At 25.0% G+C, this 21,747-nt stretch overlaps 1 protein-coding gene across 2 annotated transcripts in view; it reads right to left on the reverse strand.

Annotated features, from left to right (window-relative positions):
- Positions 1-21,747, reverse strand: part of LOC117182106 (dual oxidase) — a 96,962-nt gene that overhangs the window by 34,723 nt on the left and 40,492 nt on the right. For both annotated transcript variants that reach the window (XM_033375139.1, XM_033375140.1), the window contains 4 exons: positions 15,980-16,425; positions 10,818-11,019; positions 7,010-7,339; positions 2,953-3,177 (listed from right to left, as the gene is read on the reverse strand). In XM_033375139.1, the coding sequence (XP_033231030.1) occupies positions 2,953-3,177; positions 7,010-7,339; positions 10,818-11,019; positions 15,980-16,425 (1,203 nt within the window). The remainder of the gene's footprint in view (positions 1-2,952; positions 3,178-7,009; positions 7,340-10,817; positions 11,020-15,979; positions 16,426-21,747) is intronic.

A 21,747-nucleotide genomic window follows, 5' to 3' on the forward strand; every position in this document is an offset into this window, starting at 1 on the left:
TTATATTATAAACAAATTTTATGAACAAATGCAATAATCAGGCATTTTTCGATAGAAAAATTCGTTTTTTTAGATGTGCATTTTTTTTTTATTTGGAACTTTATGATATTTTTAGCAAAATTCATAATTTGTTTATTAATCTTATGATCTTTTAAACAAATGCACTATTCGGGCATTTGTCGACAGCAAAATTCGTTTTTTTCAATGCCAGTATTTTCAGATGGGAACTTGATGGGAATTTTAGCAACATTCATAATCATCAGTTTTAATTACGATATTGAAAAAAATAAATTTTACATCGAAAAGATGCCCGAATAATGCATTTGTTTTTAAAAATCGTAAAATTTTTTAACTCATCATGAATGTTGCCGAATTTATTACGAAGAACCCAATTTGAAGTCTGATATCGAAACAAAAAAGAATTTTTCCGTCGATAGATGCCCCAATAATGCATTTTTTAATCAAATTTGTTTGAAAAAAAATCATTAAATTGATTAAAAAATTATGAATTTTGCTAAAATTGACATGAAGTTCTCAACTGAAAAGATTGGCATTGAAAAAACCGAATGTTCCGTCGACAAACGCCCGAATAATGCATTTGCTAATTAAATTTGTTTAAAAAATCATAAGATTAATCACGAAATTATGAATTTTGATAAAATTATTATAAATTTCCTAATTGAAAAAATTCAACTTAGAGAAAAACGAGTATTTCTGTAGAAAAATTTCTGATTACTGCATTTGTGCATTAAATTTGTTTATAATATAACCAATTATAATCAGAAGAGACATTTTTTTATATAATATTGTTTCAATTCCAATTTCTTGGAACATACCTTGAAAAAAGTGTATGCATGGAAAAACGTAGACACAATTTTTTTAACAAATAATTTGTTGATAACAATTTTTGTTATATTGTCTAATATTGGAATATCTTTAACGAATGCTATTTTATGCAACTTAAGGAGAAATTCTGGTCATAATTTTTCAAAAAAGCGAAAAAATTTTTTCTTCATATTTTGGTAGTAAATACTTATAGAAATAGTGTAGAATTAATTTTGGAGGTCTACAAGGTCGAGAATTAAGATAATAGAGGCCTAAGCAGCTACAGCGCTCGAACTGTTTTTCACGATAGAAAACTGTAAACTCGATTTTCTTAAAACTACATTTTTTGACATCTTCGACAAATTTATTTGGAAACTAATGAAAAAATTGACTTGAAATTTGGATAGCTCATTCTTCAAGTGTGTCTCTATCGTTTGAACTACGATCATGAACGAATATTGTTATTTAACAAAGTTATGAACAATTTAACTTGCAAAAATGAAGTCAAAAAATTTAAAAGTCTGCCATGTTGTTTTTTTTCAAAAAAAATCTGATTGTAGTTCATACGATAGCCAAAACTATACAGATTATAAATATTTTTTATTTTTTGATTTCGGGTCAAACGTTCCCGAAAGATTTGAGACACATTATTGTTATTTTTAAATAAAATTCTTTGAAAAATAAAAAAATAAAGACACGGAAGACCAGAATCTGCCCTTAAGCGATTTCAACCATTTTCCTGTTATTGACGAGAACGAAGGGGGGGGGGGGGTCAAATTACCTGCTCTGTTGAGAATGTAAAAATGAATTAATATGTTAGAAATAATGTTTTGATAGTTCTGTTTATTTGTTTTGCTTTTGAAAAAAGCATTTTTTGTTGTTGCAAAATAAATTTATATAATTGTGAAACTTGGAAATACTGTGAAGTAGTTGAATGAAAAAATTTAATTTTTGATTTTCCATAATGTTTTTATGCTGCCAAATTTTAAAATTTCGATTTTTCGAGAAAATTGAAAAAGTTGTTAGGATAATCTTGTAGGGCATTAAAAAAGAAACGTTTTTCTTCTATTGACGTTTTTTTCATATCGTGGCGTTATTTAGCTTAGAATGTTCATTTGACTGTGTTTTTTGGAAGTTTGTAAATGCTATAACTCTGGTAAATTTTGCTTTTATAAAAAAAGTCGTTAGGATACATTGTTTGTCTTTTCAAATACACTTTTGAATTTTTATCTAAACTAGCTGTCTAAATAACCTGAACTTTATTTTAAGATAGTAAAAGAATTTACAAAAGGAAAATCCAATCAGTCAATTCTTTCGAAAGTTATCGTGCTAATAAAAAAACCATCCACGGGCGGACAGACAGAGAGACTGACTGACAGACATATTCCTAAAAATCTGTTTTTCGGATTCAGGGGGTCTCAAAATGTGAACATTTGACAAAAACTGGGGGGGGGGGGGGGGGGGGTTAAATTATACACAAATCTAATACCTTCTCTGCACGGAAAAAAAACAGAAGATAAAGTTTACATCGATTTCCGACGAAAGATTCGCTGCAAAAAAAATTAACTTTACAGGATAAATTTTAACGAAATATCGGTTAAAGTTTCTTTTGTTTTTCTATGACAACACATGCGTTTTGATTTTTTTATTCCTGTAAAAAATTTCCTGCAACAAATTTTATCATTACTTCATTCTGTGTGATGAGAATGTGAAAAAAACATGGCATGTCTCAATCAATTAGTATCTTTTTTTTCTAGACAACCATTCTCTTAAGTTGAGTTAATCTCGGCTCGATACGGATTCAGAAAATCCTACAATTTAATACCAATTAATTTGTGCTAATCGAATGTTCAGCGTTGTTAATCTGGATAAGTGAGTCTAACAACTCGTAGTGGACATAAAAGACCAAAGAAGCGCTGCATGCTGACAGATTGAGTAATGGTTGTTTCATTAGTTATATGAGTATTGAACAAGTACTGAATAAGATAGTTCATGATGATAGTTGGATGATTGCAAAAGGATTGCTAGCGAGAAAAATTAAAACTCAGCAGGATGAGCACTGATCAATAATCAATGATCAGTGATCAAACTGATGAAAATGATCAGTGATCGAGGAATTTTTCCTACCTGTTCCAACTTCTTCTGTCGGCGTTCCTTCGTTTCCGCTTTGGCTAGCATTATGTCTCGATTGGTCTGTGTCAACGTAAAGTGCTTCTTATACGAAGATAGGAATGTCTCCAATTTCGCAATGAACTTTCTACGCGAGCTCAGGGAATCCAGTTCAAGGACGAGGTCGTAATCGCGAGGTATTCGCAACAGAACCAGTGCCTTGCGATGGCCAGTTTCGCTTTCCTGAAATAATTAATGATCTTTTAGTGATGAGCTACTTTCCAGAGACAAACAACTCATATAACCGATTTCATACGAAATCGGGCAGTCTGAATCTGTTGATGTCATGGAATTGTTTGGGGCTCAGATATTTGTTTTTTGAAATTCTTGAATTTGTGACCCCCTTCCTATTTTTAATCGCGAGATATAAATTCAATTTTTTATCACTTTCAGTCGAGCAGTGAATAATAAATGAAAACTATTTGATACTAGTATGAGAATACTTTTCATTAAATTCTTTTATGTGCAGAATTCCTGAAAGTGAAAACAAGAATCCAACAACCAAATTTGGAAAATTGCCATAAAATGTTCTTATTGCAATTTGAAAAAAGATAAAAATGTTCCTAAAACAGAAATGAAAAAATTCTTTTTTTTTGACAAAAATAAAAGAGAGGAAAGAAAAATAACCAAAAAATATGAATTTTTTCTTTTTTTAGGAAAATTTTTATTTTTTTTACAAATCGCGATAGGAGCATTTTATCGTGGTTGTATACATTTAAACGTTGGATTCTTGGTTTTATTTTCAGGAATTCTGCACATTAACTTGATTATTGAACGCTAAATAGGATTTTAATTTGATTTTATTCTCATTTAAATTTCTTAAATTTTAGACTTTTTAGACATTTTAAAAATTTTAGAACACTGATATAATTTGAAGATCAACTTAACAGATTATGGGCTGCCCATAAACACTTCTCCCACTTTCTAAAAGAATTCTTCTTTTTTTTTGTAGGGAATAAATATTTTGTTAAAAATTTATATTTTTTAGTCCGAAAGACAACAATTTGGTTGAAAATTTATCTTTTTTAGTACAAAAATTTTCTTGTTTTTTTTTTGCTTCAATTTGAATTTAATTAATAGATAACAATAAGAAAGTGCAACTATTATTGGTTCGTCCAGAATTCAATTACTTACTTGAAAGTTTATCTACTTTGTTAAAAATTCATTTCTCTGGTTCAGGTATCATTTCTTTGATTGAAAATTTAACTAGATTGTTAAAAATGTGTTGTTTTTCTTTGGTTGAAAACTAAGTTTCCTCAATAAAAATGCAAAGGTTCAATTTTGCTAAAAAATTGATATTTTAAATTGAAAATGCATGAATTTAGTTAAAAAATCTTCGTTTATGGTTTGAAATTCGACTTTTTTTAATTCAGTTATTTTGATGGAAATTTAATCATTTTGTTGAATTCAACTCTTTTTTTATTGCAAATTAGAATACTTTGTTGGTGACGTATTAAATAGTACATGCTTTCTTAAAAATACTTTTTTTTGCTTTTAAAAAATGAACGATTTGGATTAGGGTTTAACTACTTTGCACATTTTTCAATTCATCATTTTAGTTGAAAAATCTTATTTTGGGTACAAAATTAACTTTTTTTGTTATTGAAAATGCATATTTTTGGTATAAAATTAATTTTCTTCACTGAAAATGTAATTATTTCATTTTTTAAATTAAAAATTTATATTTAAAATTAAAAATTTATGTATTTGACTAAAAAATCGCTTTTTTATTGTGAAACCAACGGTTTGTCAGAATTTATTTACTTTGATAAAATTTATTTCTTTTGTTAAATTTAACTGTTTTTCATTAAAAATTAAAAGGGTTTTTGTTGAAATATTAATTATTACATGTTTTGTTGAGAATTAATTTTGTTGTTGAAAAATCAACAATATGATTCAAGGCTGATCTTCTTTTTAAAAAAAGATTTTTGTTTTATTTGAAAATTCATAATTTTTGTTAAAATATCTTCTTTTCAGTAGAAAATGATCTTTTTGTTGAAAATTCATATTTTTGGTTGAAAATTAAACTATTTATTTGAAAATTGAGCTATTTTGTTCGAAATTAGTATTTTTTGTGTGATAAAAACGAAGTCTTTTATCTAAAAATGTATCTATTCCATTTTTTCTTGAAAATTTTTCCTTTATAAGTTGAATTTTGAACTATTTAGTAAAAAAAATTATTATTTGGTTGAAAAATCGTCTAGTTGGGTATAAAATTGACCTTTTTGTTAAAAATTTATTACTACTTTTAAAAATTTAACTATTTTGTTTATACTTAATCTTTTTTTAATTAAATCCAACTGATAAAAAATTCGCTTCTTGGAGAAAATTAGTTTTTTCAAATGGAAATTCAGCAATTCCATTTTTTTGATGAAAATATATCTTTTTTATCTGAAAATTTAACTATTTGGTTAAAAGGTTATCTTTTTTGTTTCAAAAAGTAAACTATTTAGTGAAAAAATCTTTTTTTAGTTGAATTAAATTGTCATTTATTAAAAATAAAAATGTCAAGACATATGAACCCTTATATTTTGCATTCAGAATTTATTTTTCGTTAAGAATTCATCTTTGTTGTTAGAAAATTCAACTATTTTTGAAAATTTTTTTTTTTAAGTTTATTTCTTTTAATGACATTAAACTAATCCATTTATGTTTAAAAACTTATATTTTTAGATAAAAGCTCAAATGTTACGTTGAAAACTTATCTTTTTGTTGAAGATTCAACAATGGTTAAAAATGTATCATTTTTAATTGAAACTTAAATCATTTAGTTGGAGATTCATGTATTTTGTTGAAAATTCATCTATTTTTAAGGTCGTAACTTTCAAGACCCAGGAGAGCAATCACAAAAGGTTTCATAGTATTTTATTGTTTTGTTTTTTTCTTTTAATTTAATTGTAATTTTTTAAATTTATTCTATCGGCTCTTTTCTACTTGATTTTCCAAAAGAGGTATTGTTTTGTTCTTGATTTCTTCTATTCTTAATTTGGAGAAGGAAAAACTGGTTTTATATACAAGTGGATCTTGAGCTAATTCCTTGAATGATTTTCTAATGACTCTAATTTAGGGTAAAACGCAAAACGATTAGGATTCTAATTTAAATTTCTGATTGGATCACAAAAAGAAATCTCTTCGAAAACTTTATCTGGTTGAAAGATACCTGACAAAATATAATTTCTTACAAATTATTATTTATTTTTATATTATTTATCATTATTACACCTAAGTCCCGATATAAGAACGATTTCAGACATGGCTTGCAGTGACCTTGATCCTGAATCGGGGGAATCGAAATGAAAGTGCGGCCCTTATGCTGATTGTCACGCCTGAATGAGGAGTTGAGTGTATTATATTTTTATGGTGTTTGCAGCATTAATAAATAACTAGTACTATTATACACGCGCGAGAAATATTGCATTGCCACTTAATAATATTCAGAGCATTCAGAGAATTCCGAATAATCAAGAAATATTCAGCTGCCTGTAAGGAATTTAAGAAATTCAGGGAATTCAAAACATTCCAAGAATTCAGAGGATTCAAAGGATTAAGAGAATTCAGAGAATTTCAGGAATTCAGAATATTTAAGGATGTCAAAAAATGCAAGGAATTCCGTAATTTAGAATTCTCAAGGAATGCAGGGAATTAGAGAATTTTAGGGATTTCAGAACATTCAGGGAATTCAAGGAATTCAGTGAATACAATTCCAAGAATTCTGGGCATTCAGAGAAATCCAGAAATTTTAGAAGTGCAGAATAGTCCAGGAATTTAGATAATGTGCCTTAAAAACCATGTCAGAAATACGCGTTTAAAACTTAAATAATTTAAATATCCTATCAGATAATATTTTTTTCGTGAATAAACTATACAATTTGAAATTAGAATCATAGAAACCTTTTTTTTATAGTATTAATTTACGATGCAATGTTTTCTGCGCGCTGTAGCGCGCTTATAATTTTGTTATTTTGTAATATTGAGATTCCCAAACTGAAAAATAATTGATATAAAAATTAAAAACCTGAGATTCTTCAATACTGATAGAGTTGACACTGGTAAAGTCCAAGGTCCTGAGATTTTCGCCCTTCCGATCAACAATATGGAGTGCAGCTTCCGGTCCAAATTTCACTTTCACTAATCGTCGATGATTGGCATGCAACCATTCTCTAACGATCATTTTGTCTACGTAAAGTCGACCCACGTCCCTTTGTTTTCGAAGCGCTTCCTGAAGAATTTTCAATTTTCTTCTACGCTTATTTTGCAATTTGACTAGACCGTATCCTGCAGCGGCGCACACAAATGGTACCAGGCAGAGGAAAATGCAGGCATAAATATACATTAACTCACTTCCCTGAAAAAATTTATAATTAAGAAATTACTTATTGTTTTTTATTAGAGTGACCGCAAAACTTCATTTTCAAAATTCCCTGATTTTTCACTGAATACTTTTGTTTATTTTCCCTGGCCATTGATATTTAAAGATTGCAATTATAATCTTATAACATTTTTAGAGACTTTAACATTTGTTGAATCTATTATAAATATAAATAAAAAATCATTTTTAATTTGTGTTTTATTATTTTTAGTGTTACGAGAGTCTGATTATTTTGAAAAACTGAAAAAGAGTGACTAATTTCTAACAGAAAAAGTGATCAAAGATGAAAAATATACATTCATAATGTGACAAATGTTCTTTTGAATTTAAATAAATTCAGAAGAAGTCAAAGATATTGTTCAGAATTCTAGGAGAATTTGAACAAATTCAAAAGAAATTCATACGACTTAAAAGTCATTAAAAATCAATTCAAATAAATTAGATTTTTTATTCCACTGATTTATATTTAGAGGAATTTAAGAGAATTGAGAAGAATTTAAGTACATTCATAAAAATTCAAGGTGAATTAAAAAGTTTAAGCTGAACTAAGAAAAATAAAGGTGAATTAAAAAAATTCAATTTAAATGAAAGAAATGAAGGAAAATGAAAAAATCATGAATTTCAGTAAGTATGCAATTAGTTTAGGGAAATTCAAGGGAATTTAAAAGAATTGGATGAAATTTTTACGAATTCAAGTTGAGTTAAGAAGACTTTGAGATGAATTAAACAAAAACTACATTTTTATCATCCATAGAATTAGCTATGATTGCGTGATTGTAGGAGAATTCAAATGAGCACAAAAATTAAAGAAAAAATTAAAAAGAATTGACGATAAATTAATAAGAATACAGGGTGAAATCTACATTAATTAATTTTAATTGCAAAAAATATTTTTTAAACTCTTTTAATCTTTGAAACACTAAGAAATTCTTCATTGCTTGAGAATAAAGTCCTTCAAATCCACTAAAATATTTTGAAATTAGGTCAAATTCTATGAATTATGATGATATTTAGTCAAATCCTGATAAATTTATTAAATTACTTTAAGAGCTTTAAATAATCCTTAAAATTTTTTAAAGTAACTCCTCGGGAATTTAAAAAAAATTTTGAAATATTTCAAATCCTCTAAACGTCTTTCACATTATTAAAATTAATGCACAATTCCCTGGAATCGTTTGAAATACTTTAAAATAATTTAAATCCTTTGAAATCCCTTCGAATTATTCAAATCAACACAAAATTCTTTGGAACACTTTAAAATATCCTAAGATATTTCAAATAAAAAGAAATCCTTGGAATCTTTAAAATCAATCATAATATATATCAAATAATTTGAAATTCCATTATATAACTAAAATCAACTAAAAATTCCTTGAAATCTTTTAAAATATCCTAAAATATTTCGAATCTTTTGAAATGTCATTTAATCACTGAAATTATTTTTAAAAATCCTTGGAATCGTTTAAAAAAAACCCTAATATATTTGAAATCGTTTGAAATCCCTTAAAAATATTGACCAGAATTAAAAATCCCATGAATTCTTTTAAAATACCCTAAAATATTCCAAATTCTTTGAAATCCCTTCAAATTATTCAAGGCAGTATCTACATGTACTGAAAAAATACGATTATTTACACCAGAATTTTGATACACGTAACCACGGCCATTATTTAAATCGATTTGAAATTCCATGAAATCTTCAAAAATACCGTAAAATATTTCAAATCCTATAAAATCTTTTCAAATCACTTTACATTTTTTTAAGCTCTTAAAAATTCCTTTAAATTTCTTTAAATACCCGCCAATCCATGCTTTTTTCATACCCCAAATTATCTTAAGCCTTAGAAAATTGTTTTGAAATCCCTTGACATTTTTGAAGCTCTTAAGTTTTTCTTGGAATTTTTAAATTACCTTACAATATTTCAAATCCTTGAAAATTCCATTTAGTTACAGAAATCTATTGTAAATTTCTTGGAATTAAGAAAATACCCTACAAGCTTTAAAATCTTTTTAAATCAATTTAAATTATTTAAATCTATTTAAAACACTATGGTATTTCAAATCCTTTCAAATTCCATCATGTTACTGACATTAATTCAATATTTGTTGGAATATCTAAATATAACATAAAATATTTCAAATTCTCCTTGGAATTTTTTGGGATTCTGGAAAATTTCTTAAAATTTTAATTAATGCCCTACATTTGTTCAAACCTTTGAAAATACCCTATGTTGCTTCAAATCCTTTGAAACTTTTTAAAACTTTTGAAATTTCCCTGGAAACTTAAAAAATATTTGAAATTATTTCAAAATATTAATTTCTTTAAAAAAATTTTGAAATCTATTACAAGTATCCTAAAATACTTCAAACGTTTTGAAATTCCATTAATTTACTAAAATCATTGGAAAATTCCTTGGAATTTTGAAAAATAGCCTTAAGTATGAAATCTCTTGAAGTGCCTTGAAAAGTTTTAAGGTTTTTGAAAATTCCTTAGCATTTTTAAAAATAATGAAAAGTATTTCAAATCCTTCGAATATCTTCAAATTATTGAAATCTATTCCAAATTCCATTAAATATTTTTAATGCGCAAAAATATTTCAAAACGTTTGAAATTTGTTGAAATCTTTTGAAACCTTTTAAAGCTCTTGAAAATTTCTTAATTTATTTTTCTTAAATTCCCTAGAATCCTTTAAATCATTTGAAATCTCTTCAAATTAATAAAATCGACTAAAAGTTTCTTGGTATCTTTGAGAATACTCTAAAATACTTGAAATTTACCTGAAATCCTTTTTACATAAATCCCCTGACTTTGCATTTTTTCTATCTCTGACATTCCCTGCCGAACATAATTCTGTGACTTTTCCCTGATTTTCCCTAAACTGCAGCCACCCTCTAAATAATTTTGATTTCAATAAATTTTTAATTCTACTGTTTATTCTCTATTTTTGATTATATAAAATTGATTTCGGCATAAGCCGCGAAAGCAGAGTTTGGCAATGCGAGGCAAAGCGAGAAAGTAGGTACGTCCGTGCGAGGCGAGACGAAGCGAGGAAGGAAAGGCGATAGAGTGAGCGGTCTTAGAGATAAAGTGTAGATGGATATTAGTTTTAATTTTAAGGCCAGCAGGCTGAGAAATAAACATTTATCTGTCTATATAAAACTAATTTCTTCCTTCAGTAATTTTTCAAATAAATAATTTAAAAAATGCAATAAAGGATAAGTTTCTTTCTTGCATTCTAATCAGAAAGTGTAATTTGCAATTTGCAATTAACTAGGTTTAATTTTAACTTGATTGCGCTCAAGTGCAGATAGAGTTTCTAATAAAAATTGTCTTCCGCTTTCACAATTCGTAGCGCTTGGGTGAAACGTCAAATAGATTTTCCTGCATTGCACAAGCGATGAAGAATCCAAGAAGACTAGGAGAAATTGGAAAAGCCTTCATAAGTGGTTTTACCTCGAAGTAGTCGTAACGTTGAAATGGCACGCAGGAATCAAGCATTGAAGCCTTGAGTTGAAAGGGCTGTGGACATGGGTCCTTTTCTGTCCAAACGAATAATTTTCGCTGGATTGCAACTGGACTGATAGAAGTCGTGTTCGTAATCACGTCCCACAAAGTTACTCGACGGATATCCTCAATTTCACTTTTGGTGAAAATTCTATAAAAATTCCAATTTGATTTGATTCATTTATTAGCGATAACCCAACGGTAGCAAGTATCCAATAACAGAGTTATATAATTCAAAAGTATTACTTATTATAATGTTTAATATTTTAACACTAGTTTAATAATAATGTTTAAATAATATTTGGATGTGCGCAGATCACAAGAAGTTTAGCTTTCTTTATTAGTAAAATTATATTCATAAATTGGGACGGCTGAAAAATCCTAAAAAATAAAATTCTCGAAGCTGCACAATTCCCGAATAATAAAATTCCTTATTTCGAACAATTATTTTTTATTAATATCATTTATTTATTAAAAATACAATAATCAAATATTTTTTATGACAAATTATTTTCAATGTTTAAAGTTTCTAAAATTATTGTGTGAATTTAAAATAACAATTATTGAAAAAATCTATTTCTGGCTGAATATTTTTTCAATTATTGTTATTTTAAATTCAAACAATAATTTTAGAAACTTTAAACATTCAAAATAATTTTTTTTTTAATTTGATTATTGGATTTTTAATAAATAAATGATATGGTTAAAAAAACTCGAATTTTTAAAATTCGGAAAATTTCTAGTTTGGTCATATTACAATTCAGCAATTTTCTTGTGGGAAATTTTCAAATTCGCGACAATATTAAAATATATTTAGGAATTTTATTAGTTAGAAATTTTATTATTCGGGAATTCTTCTATTCTGCGATTTTATTATCCGGAAATTTCATTATTTGGGAATTTTATTTTTCGGGAATTTTACTTTATTCTAAATAATATAAAAATTTTAAATAGATGAAAAAAAAGGTTAAAGTATTTACAATCTACATTGTAAAATGTAATTCGAGTTTATATTTTAAATTTAAATTATTTCATTTGAAATTCTTTCAAGTCGTACGATTTGAAAATTTTCATGACAAATCAGATGTGTAAATATGAAAATTGTTCAGATATTTAAAAAAATTTGATATATTTAGAATGTTTACAAAAATTTTACAAATTTCTTGCAAAACTTACAAAAAGAATTAATTGTTTAATTTTGAAGGCTTTCAGTGAAAGTTGATCAATTTTTAGAATTTCTACTAGAAATTATTCATATCATTGCGTTTCTAATGAAATAAAATCTTAGTATCTTAGCTTGCAAATTATGATTGCGAAAATCTTGCTTGAAATTTACAATCCCTTGATATCTTTTATCTGTTGAAATTTATAAAATACCTTAAATCTGGTTAATCTCTTAAAATTTCATATAATTTAATTTTAACATCTTAAAAATGTTGAAATTCCGTTCAATTCTTTGGAATCTTTTAAAATATCCAAATTATTTAAAAAATGCCAAAATCCATCGAAATTTAAACTTCCTAGTAGTCACACAAAAATCGAATAGAATTCCGTAAAAATCTTGAAATCTGAAAAATCTTTCAAAATTCCTTCAAAAATAATGAAACCTTTGAAATCGTCTGAAATCTCATAAAGTCTGAAAAGATCCTTGAAATTCCTTGAAACATTTAATATTATTTGAAATTTCTTTAAATCCCTTAGAATTACCGAAAAACATTGAAATCACTTAGAATATTGAAATCCTTTCAAATCTACTAAAGTGTTTTAAAAAATTTTGAATTCTGTTGAAATCCCATGAAATTAATAAAATCCTCTAAATCTTGTAAAATCCCTAATAATCCCAAAACAATCGAATCAAATTTCATAAAATATTCTGAATTCTGTAATATATTCAAAAAGTCCTGAGGGAATAATAAAATCCTTTTGAATTCCCATGAAAATCTCATAAAATGCGATCAATTTCTTTTTAAATCCCTTGAAATCTTTCAGAATTTAGGAAAAGCTTTTAAATTCCCTGGAATCTAGTAAAGTCTACAGAATAATATTGAAAAACTCATCGATTTTGTTGAATACTTCTGAAATCTTTTGAAAAAACTCTCCAATTTTTTGAAATTGATTTCAATCTATAGAAATCCTTTATAATTTCATAAGATCTTTTAATTTCTTTTTAAATCCTATGAATCTCTTAAATATTATGAAATTTTTTGAAATCTTGAAAATTCCTTAAATCTTATAAAATTCCTAGAAATTAAAAACGCTTTGAAATTTTTAAAATCCATTAAAATCTTTTAAAATTGAATTGCTTGGAATCTTGTAAAATACCCTCAACGCTTCGAAATGCATTGCAATTTTTAAATATTTAGAATATTTAGAATATTTTGAAATATCGTTAATTATGATGAAATTTGCAATATATCTTTAAATTTCTATAAAAATGGTTAAATCTTTCCAATCCTCTGAAATTAGAAAATCTTCCTGAAACCTAATAAAATCCCTTAAAATCTTTGAAATCTTTGGAAAATGTAATTTTTATGGTGAATGATCTGCTAGTATATCCAAAGAGCGAGGAAGTTTGTAAATATGTTTTTTTTTTAAGTTAAATTAAAAAATAGTTGCATTAGCGCGAAATTTGTTTAAATAGTAGAAAATATAGAAAATAGAATACGAGAAAATTTAGGATCAGAAAATGCAAATAGTAAGAATTATAAAATAATCATATATTTTATTTTTTAATGAGAATGCAGTATTAATTTGAGAAATATATAAGGTGCTAATTAGTGAATTGAGACCATAGGAGCCTGTGAGAAAAGACATCAGGAAAATGTTCCGTGAGAAGGTCAAAGTTTTTGTATTGTACTAAAGAAATTAAATACTGAAGACCTTAGGTATTGTGCAACAAAGTTATAAAAATGTGCATTAGTTACGACTAGAAAAACTGCTTGACGAGATTTTTTAAAATTTAAGTTGCAGCAGGCAAAAATAGTTTTAAAAATAAACTAAGTGATACAAATTTAAAGGGTGTCCACTCAAATCCTGTCAAAAAATTCTCTGACAATTCCATTTTATTTTCAGGAATCTCAAGTTTTTTCAGATATTTTTTTTCGTAAAACGGAGCCATTCTGAACCAAATATCTAAATTTTAATTAAAAAAGATCAGTGTTTAAAAACAAATAAAAAAGTTAAATTTTTAGTTAAAAAATTATTTTTTAAAAACTTTCAATCAGTGATCAATTCTCAATTAAAATTATGAATCAAGTTTTAACTAAAATGGTAAATATTTTAATGTCATGCTTGAATTTTCAACAAAAAAGATGAATTTTCAATTGAAAAGACAAATTTTGAACCAAACAGTTGAATATTAAACCAAAAAAGATTAATTTTCAATCGCAAGAAGATTAATTTCTACCAAAAAAGACAAATTTTCTACCAAATTTTTAAATTCGCAACTGAAAAAGATAAATTGCCAACCAGAAATTGAATAGTTAAATTTTTAGTTAAAAAAATCATTGTTCACCAAAAGAGATGAATTTTTAACTAAAATTATGAAAAATTTCATTGACTTACATTTACGATGTAAACAAAAGAATAGTTACATTTTCAAACAAGCTGATGAATTTTTAACTAAAATGGTAAATTATCGACTAAAATTATGAATATTTAACTAGAATAATTGAATTTTTAACCAAAAATATTAATTTTTACCCAAAAAGATCAATTTTCATCTAAGGCAGATAATTTTTTAACCAAAAATTCAATATTTAAATTTATAATTCCAAAAACAGTTAAATTTTAAGTTAAAAACAAGGTCAACAAAAGTAATAATTTTCAGAAAAATGGTTACATTTTCAAACAAAGCTAATAGTTGAAATAGTTGAACTTTAAACGAAAAAGATAAATTTTTCAAAAAATTATAAATCTTCAACTAAAATAATTAAATTTGTTATAAAAAAATGTATTTCCCACCAAAAACATTCATTTAAACCAAAAATTATAATATAGAGTTATATTTTTAGTTAAAAGAATTAATGTTCAACTAAAGAGATAAATTTACAACTAAGGTGATAGAATATTCAATCAGAATATTTTAATTTTAAATCAAGAAGAAGAATTTTTAACCAAAATTAAGAATCTTCAACTAGAATTATTACATTTTCAAGCAAAACGATTAATTTTTACCAAAAATTAAATAGTTAAGTTTTCAGTTTGAAAAAAAGTTTCAAAACAAAAAACTAATTTTCAAAAAAATGGTTATATTTTCAAACAAAGCGATGATTTTTAAACTAATGCGATGAATGGTCAACTTGAATTGAATTGAATTTTCAACGAAAAAAATTAATTTCTACCAAAAAAGACGAATTTTCAACTAAGAAATATAAATTAAGAAAAATAAATTATCAACCAGAAATTAAACAATTAAATTTGTGGTTAATAAAATCAATTTCCCTGAAAACAGATGAATTTTTAACTAAAATGTGGGAAGATTCAATTGTAATAGTTGAATTTTAAACCGAAAAGGTAAATTTTCAAAGTAAAATAAGAAATCTCTAACTAGAATGATTGAATTTTTAAACAAAAAGATCAACTTTGACCAAAAATAATGAATTTTTCAACTAATAGAGATCATTTCTCAAACAAAAAATTTGAATAATTCAATTTTCAGATGAAAAAATTAGGGTTTGATCAAAGAGATAGATTTTCAACTAAAATGAAACATGTTTAATTAGAATAATTAAATTTGTAAACAGAAAAATTTATTTCTAGAAAAAAATATGAATCTGCAACTAAGATAGATAATTTTTCAACAAAAATTGAATAATTAGATTTTCAGACAAAATATAATGTTTAATTAAAAATTAAAGAGATTAATTTTTAACTAAAATTAACATTAAACAATTAAAATAACATTAAAATCAAATTTCCTGAGAGAAGGTTTTTCCAGATAAAACAGACAGACTGATATAAATAGAAAAATTAAATGAGCTATAGTTACTAACATTTGCTATTTAAGATATTTCATTTTTCACAATATAAAATTAAAATTTTTATTTTCGACAATTTACCTTATAAATTTTATTTTCCATAAATATCAAAAAATAATTTTTGAAACTCACCCACTCTCCTCATTCTCGAACCAAAATCTGTCTGAGTCTCTTAGCCGAAGAAACTGATCTTTGATTACAGCTGTGAAAAGTTCGCCAGGTCCATTTCTCGACTCCAGCATTCCACCCAAATAAATATCGATATTATTTAAATTATTGGCATGGATTTCCATCAAAGTTCTAAGCAAACTGGGATTTTTATTAAAAAGTTCAGGATTGATTTCATTCCAAGTTTTTCTTCGGGGCAATTGGAAATAAGTTCTGGCTAAATTATAATCAGGGAGTCCATTATCACGACCCCTCATTATATTTAGGGCCCCTAGGTCCCTTCTTGAAAATTCCATGGGGCCGAAAAGATGATTTCTAATGTCGTTGCTCAGCAGGTTATCCTCTTTTTCTGCTACTTGTGAAGACATTCCCATTATTAATTCTTCTATAGTATTATTTACAAAGAATTCCTGAAAAAATATAATCTTAATTAAATCTTCATAAAAAAAAGATATACTCTAAATCTGAATCAGTAAAAATTCTACTAGTTAAATGAACACTCTGAATTTTAATTAAAAATAAAGATATTTTTTAATTTCATTGATTAAATCAGTAAAATACACTTTAATAAACAAACATTAAAACTAAAAAAAAAGCAATTGTATTGATATCAGCCTTCAGATACCAAAATGCTTTAAAAACATAGGAAATGCGGTGATTTTTCATGAAAGTAGGGGAATATTTTCTTGTAAATAAAATGATAAATGAAATGAAAATTTGAGACCCTGTATAAATTTTTAACTAATATTATGAATCTACGAGCAACAAGATGAATTTATATATAAAATTATAAATCTACAACAACAAAGAAATTAATGTGTAACAAAATAGTTGCAAGTTCAACCAAATATTTAATTTTTTTAACTAAAAAGAACCAATTTCGAACAAATTAATGGAATTTTCAACTAAAAAAGATAATTTATTAACTAAAAATGGGACAGTTCAATTATTAGTTTAAAAAGTTTATTAAAAAAAAATTAAAATAGTTCAATATTAAACAAAAAATAAGAATTTTCAATAAAATAGTTAAAAAGTAATTTTTGAAATCAAAATGAGAAATTAAAAAAAATACATTTTTCAGTTATTTATGACAACAAAACTTGGAAAAAATGCTTGCATTTTGAAATAAAAAAGATACATTTTTAACCTAAACATGAATTTTGAACAAAAAAGTACATTTTTAACCAAATAGTTCATTTTCAACCGAATAGTTCAATTGGAAAACCAAAAAAATGTTCAGCAAAATATATGGATTTAACTAAAAAAGATAAATTTTCAACCTAAAAAGAAATAGTTAAATTTTCAGTTGAAAAAATAAATTTTCAAAAGAAAAAAAGAACCAATTTTCATCAAAATAGTTGAATTTTTTAACCAAAGAGATGATTTTTCAATCAAATTAATTTTGAAAAAATAGTTAAATTTTCTATTAAAATTAGGAGGTGAATTTTTAAAGCGGAACTAAGAATTTTGAAAAATAAAAATAATAATTTTCTACGAATATATGAATTACTAACTAAAAAATATCAATATTTGACCAGAAATTGAATATACATATATCTTCAGTTTAAAAAGGTAATTCTCAATGCACAAAAAAACTTATTTTCAGCAAAATAGTTAGAATTAATTAAAAAAGATACATTTTAACAAAAAATGGATTTGTTACATTTTCAATTACAAAAATTATTAGCAAAGAAAACTAATTTTCAATAAAACAGGTGAATTATCAACAAAAAAAACTAATTTTGAAAAAAATAGTTAAATTTTCTAACAAAATTAGGAGGTGAATTTCTAAAGCGAACTTAAGAATTGCCAAAGAAAAAGGATTTTACAGTTAAGTAAGAAAAAAATTCAAATAATTTTTTTAAATTTTCAAGTATAAAAGATGAATTTTCAACAAAAACTACATTTCAACCAAATACTTACATTTAAAATAAAAAGGATATTTTTTTTCAAAATTGTTCAATTCAGGCCAAAAAGACGATTTTTCTACAGAATAAACGAATTATCCACTAAAAATTTGAACAGTCAACCATATTAATGGAATATAATTACATTTTAAGTTAAAAGAGAGAATTTTTACATTAAAAAAAAAAGAATTTTCTGCATACTAAGATTTTCCACCAAAAAAATTGGAAAAAGTACATTTTTAACCAAATAATAAAAATGTTTACCAACAAACGTTACATTTTTAACCAAAAATATAGTAGTAAACTTTTAAATACAAAATAATTAATTTTTTCGTTCTTGTTGTTTTCTCATATCATCACTATCATTCATATAATTTTGTAGTTGCACTTGTCAAAGATAATATAAATAAATAAAATATTTTCGTACATTAAATTTATTTGTTTAGGTAAAGTAATTGTTATATTGTCTTAATTATTAATTAAATGAAATGATTTATTTAACGAATTTAGACAGGAATAGTTACTAATTGACACAGTATATTGAAATGAGAATTTGTTTTTTAAGATTAAAAATCATATTGCAAATTAGTAAAACTACAATTTGGAAAGTTGAATAAACATCAAAATTATAACTTTCTAGAAAACATTCTTGAATTACTTAAAAAATGTAGCGATAAAAGTTTTCATAATTTATTACCTTAATATATCTTACAATAATCTCTCTTGAAATTCCTGATGTTACTGATGTAAGATGAGAGAATAAAACCATGACTTGCAATTTATGAATAAAAAAAACGTAATGTGGAGAAAGATTATGACTTATCTTAAATCTCATATAATAGTTTCTTTATAATGCTACACCAGAGTCGGGTAGTAACTTCTTATAAGTAACTAGGTTACTGAAAAGTTAGGATATTTTTTACTGAATATTTACGTTATTTTTAAATAGTAGGGTAACTTCGTTACTATTTCAAAAAGTAACTTGTAACGTTACTTAGTTTCGATTTTTTTCAGTAACTTGCAACTTTAATTTAATATTAATATTATTAATTTAATTTTTAAATTAGTATAAAGAAAGTTTTATGGATCAGTTTTGGATAGAAAATGAATCTCTTTTGGTTGAGAGGATTCAGTTATTTTATTAAAAATACCTCTCTTTTGGTTGAATTTAAAAATAAAGTACTTTTTACAAAATTTAAATAATTTGGTAAAAAGTTAAAATATTTGGTTGAAATTGCAACTTTTTTGTTTAAAAATTATATTTTCGGTTTGAAAATTGAACTATTTTATAGAAAACTCGCCTTTTTGGCTTACAAAATCAACAACTAAGTGGACATTTTTTTTCATTCTCCGTTCAAAATTCGGCATTTTCGTTTTAAAAGTGATCTTTTTTTGTAAACGAAAATCTTGTTTTTAGATTGAAAATTCAAATATTTTGCTAGAAAATTATTCTGACTTGGTCGAGGATTCAACTATTTTGTCGGAAATTCGTCTTTTTTGGTTGAACTCAATAATTTAGTGGACATTTTTTTCTTTCTTTGTTCAAAATGCGGCGTTTCCGTTTTAAACATTTCTTTTTATAGAAGAAAAAATTTAGGTTGAAAATTCAAATATATTTTTGAAGATTCATCTACAGTTTTTTGAAAATCTAATTTTTATTTGGTTAAAAATTTATGTATTTCTTTGAAAATTCAACCACTTTATAGAAAATTAGCCTTTTTGGCTTAAAAATACAACAATTAAGGGGGAATTTTTGTTGTGCCTTGGTTTAAAATTCGGTATTTTAGTTTCAAAGTTTATCTTTTTTGTAAAATTCAATTATTTTATTGCAAGATCGTCTTTTTTTGTTAAAAATTTAATTAATTGGTTGAAAATTCAACTATTTTTGTAGAAAGTTCAACTATTTGGATTATATATAAATTCGCTTTTAGGCTTGAAAATTTAACAATTAAGTTAAAAAAATTTTTTTTTCGGCTCAAAATTCGAAATTTTCGTTTAAAATTTTGTTTGCAAAAAGATTAAATTTTTTGGATGAAAATTAAATTCCTTTGTTGAATATTCGTCTTATTGATTAAAAAATCTGTGTGAGAAGAAATTTCATCTTCTTTGGATAAAAATGCAATTATTTTTTTTTTAATATCTTTTTTTTGGGGTAGAAAATTCTACTTCTTGCTTAAAGTTGAACTACTTTATTGAAAATTAATTTTCTTGGTTGAAGATTCATTATTTTAGTTTATCTTTTTGGTGAAAATTGTACAATTTTTTATCAAATATATTTTTTGGTTGAAATATCAACTATTACATTTTTTGGTGAGTCTTCATATTTTTTAGTTAAATTTTTTATATCTTGCAGAATTCAATTCTTTCTTTTGAAAAATCAAACCTTTTGTTAAAATTTCATCCTTTTTGGTTGAAAATAATTTTTTTTTTAATATTATATTTTCGGTTTGAAAATTCAACAATTTAGTCGAATTTTATTTTCTATCTTGGTCCAAATTCGGCTTTTTGGTTTAGAAATTGATCTCTTTTGGCAAAAAATGTTTATTCGTTTTGGTTGAAAATTCTACTATTTTTCTTCAAAACCAATCTGATTTGATTAAGGATTTAGCTATTTTTTAAAAATAAGTCTTTTCTGGTTAAGAAATTCACTATTTATTTGAAATTGGATCCGCTTTTTTGAAAATTTAGTTGTTTGGTTTAAGATTGATCATTTAAGTTAAAAATTTATTTCTTTTGTCAGAAATTTAACACTTCTGTTGAAGCGATTTGGTTACAAATTAATGTATTTTGTAAAAATTTAAATATTGTAGTAAAATGTCTAAATATTTTGATGAAAAGTAATTAATATTTGTTTAAAACTCGTGGTTTTTGTTTGAAAATTCCTTTTGTTTAAAATTGATCGTTTTGGTTTAAAAATACATTTCTTCTGGTAAAAAACTTCCTCATTTTTAAGTTTGGAAATACAACTGTTTGGTCGAAAAATGAGACTGAACCATTTTTCTTTATTAAAACTAGATTTTTTCTTTTTAAAATAGGTTTTTATGAATAATCATTATAGTTGTTTTTTTTTTTAATTGTGAAATTGAGGAAATGAGAAAATTAACTTTTAGGTAATAATTGACAGTAAAATTGTACAAAAAGAAGGTAGTAAATTGCGTAATTGGTGGTGACTCATAAATTGAGAATTTATTATAACTGTATTAGTAAAGATAATTTTAACGGGAAATACAATCACAATAGAAAAATTTAATTCTTTATTTGAATTACAATGCATTTTAAGTGACATTTACCGCTGTTGTAAAATTGTTGAAGATAGGAAAGGATAATAACGTTTTGCATTTATTGCGAATTCTTTGGTTAAATTACGATCTTGTAGAGGATATATAAAAATTGGATATAAAAATATGTACTATAGTCAGGGTATTTATAGATTGAGTTTAAGATATATAGAAAATAAATGACATTGAAAGCGAGACCACTTGAAGTAAAAAAATTTCAAATATTATTTTCAGAATTACTTAATTGTGAGATAACTTTTAAATGTTAGTACATTTTTTAATTCTTGAGAGTAAATGTCAGTTATTTAATTTGATTCTGAAATTTATTCACAATAATTACATGCAACGCAAAAAAAAAATTTGGAAGAAACCTGAATTTATTTAAAATAAAAAATCATTAAGTTGCGTCAAAAACTTGAACTGAATAAACATTTTAAAAATAACACTCTTCCTATGAAAAAAAGTTAATGTCCACAGTTGAATATGCTTTCCTTTTTCGTTGAAAATTAATTTCTCCAACTAAAAATTAACCTATTCCAGTTGAAGA

Source organism: Belonocnema kinseyi, chromosome 10, assembly GCF_010883055.1.
Source record: "Belonocnema kinseyi isolate 2016_QV_RU_SX_M_011 chromosome 10, B_treatae_v1, whole genome shotgun sequence".
NCBI lineage: Eukaryota > Metazoa > Arthropoda > Insecta > Hymenoptera > Cynipidae > Belonocnema > Belonocnema kinseyi.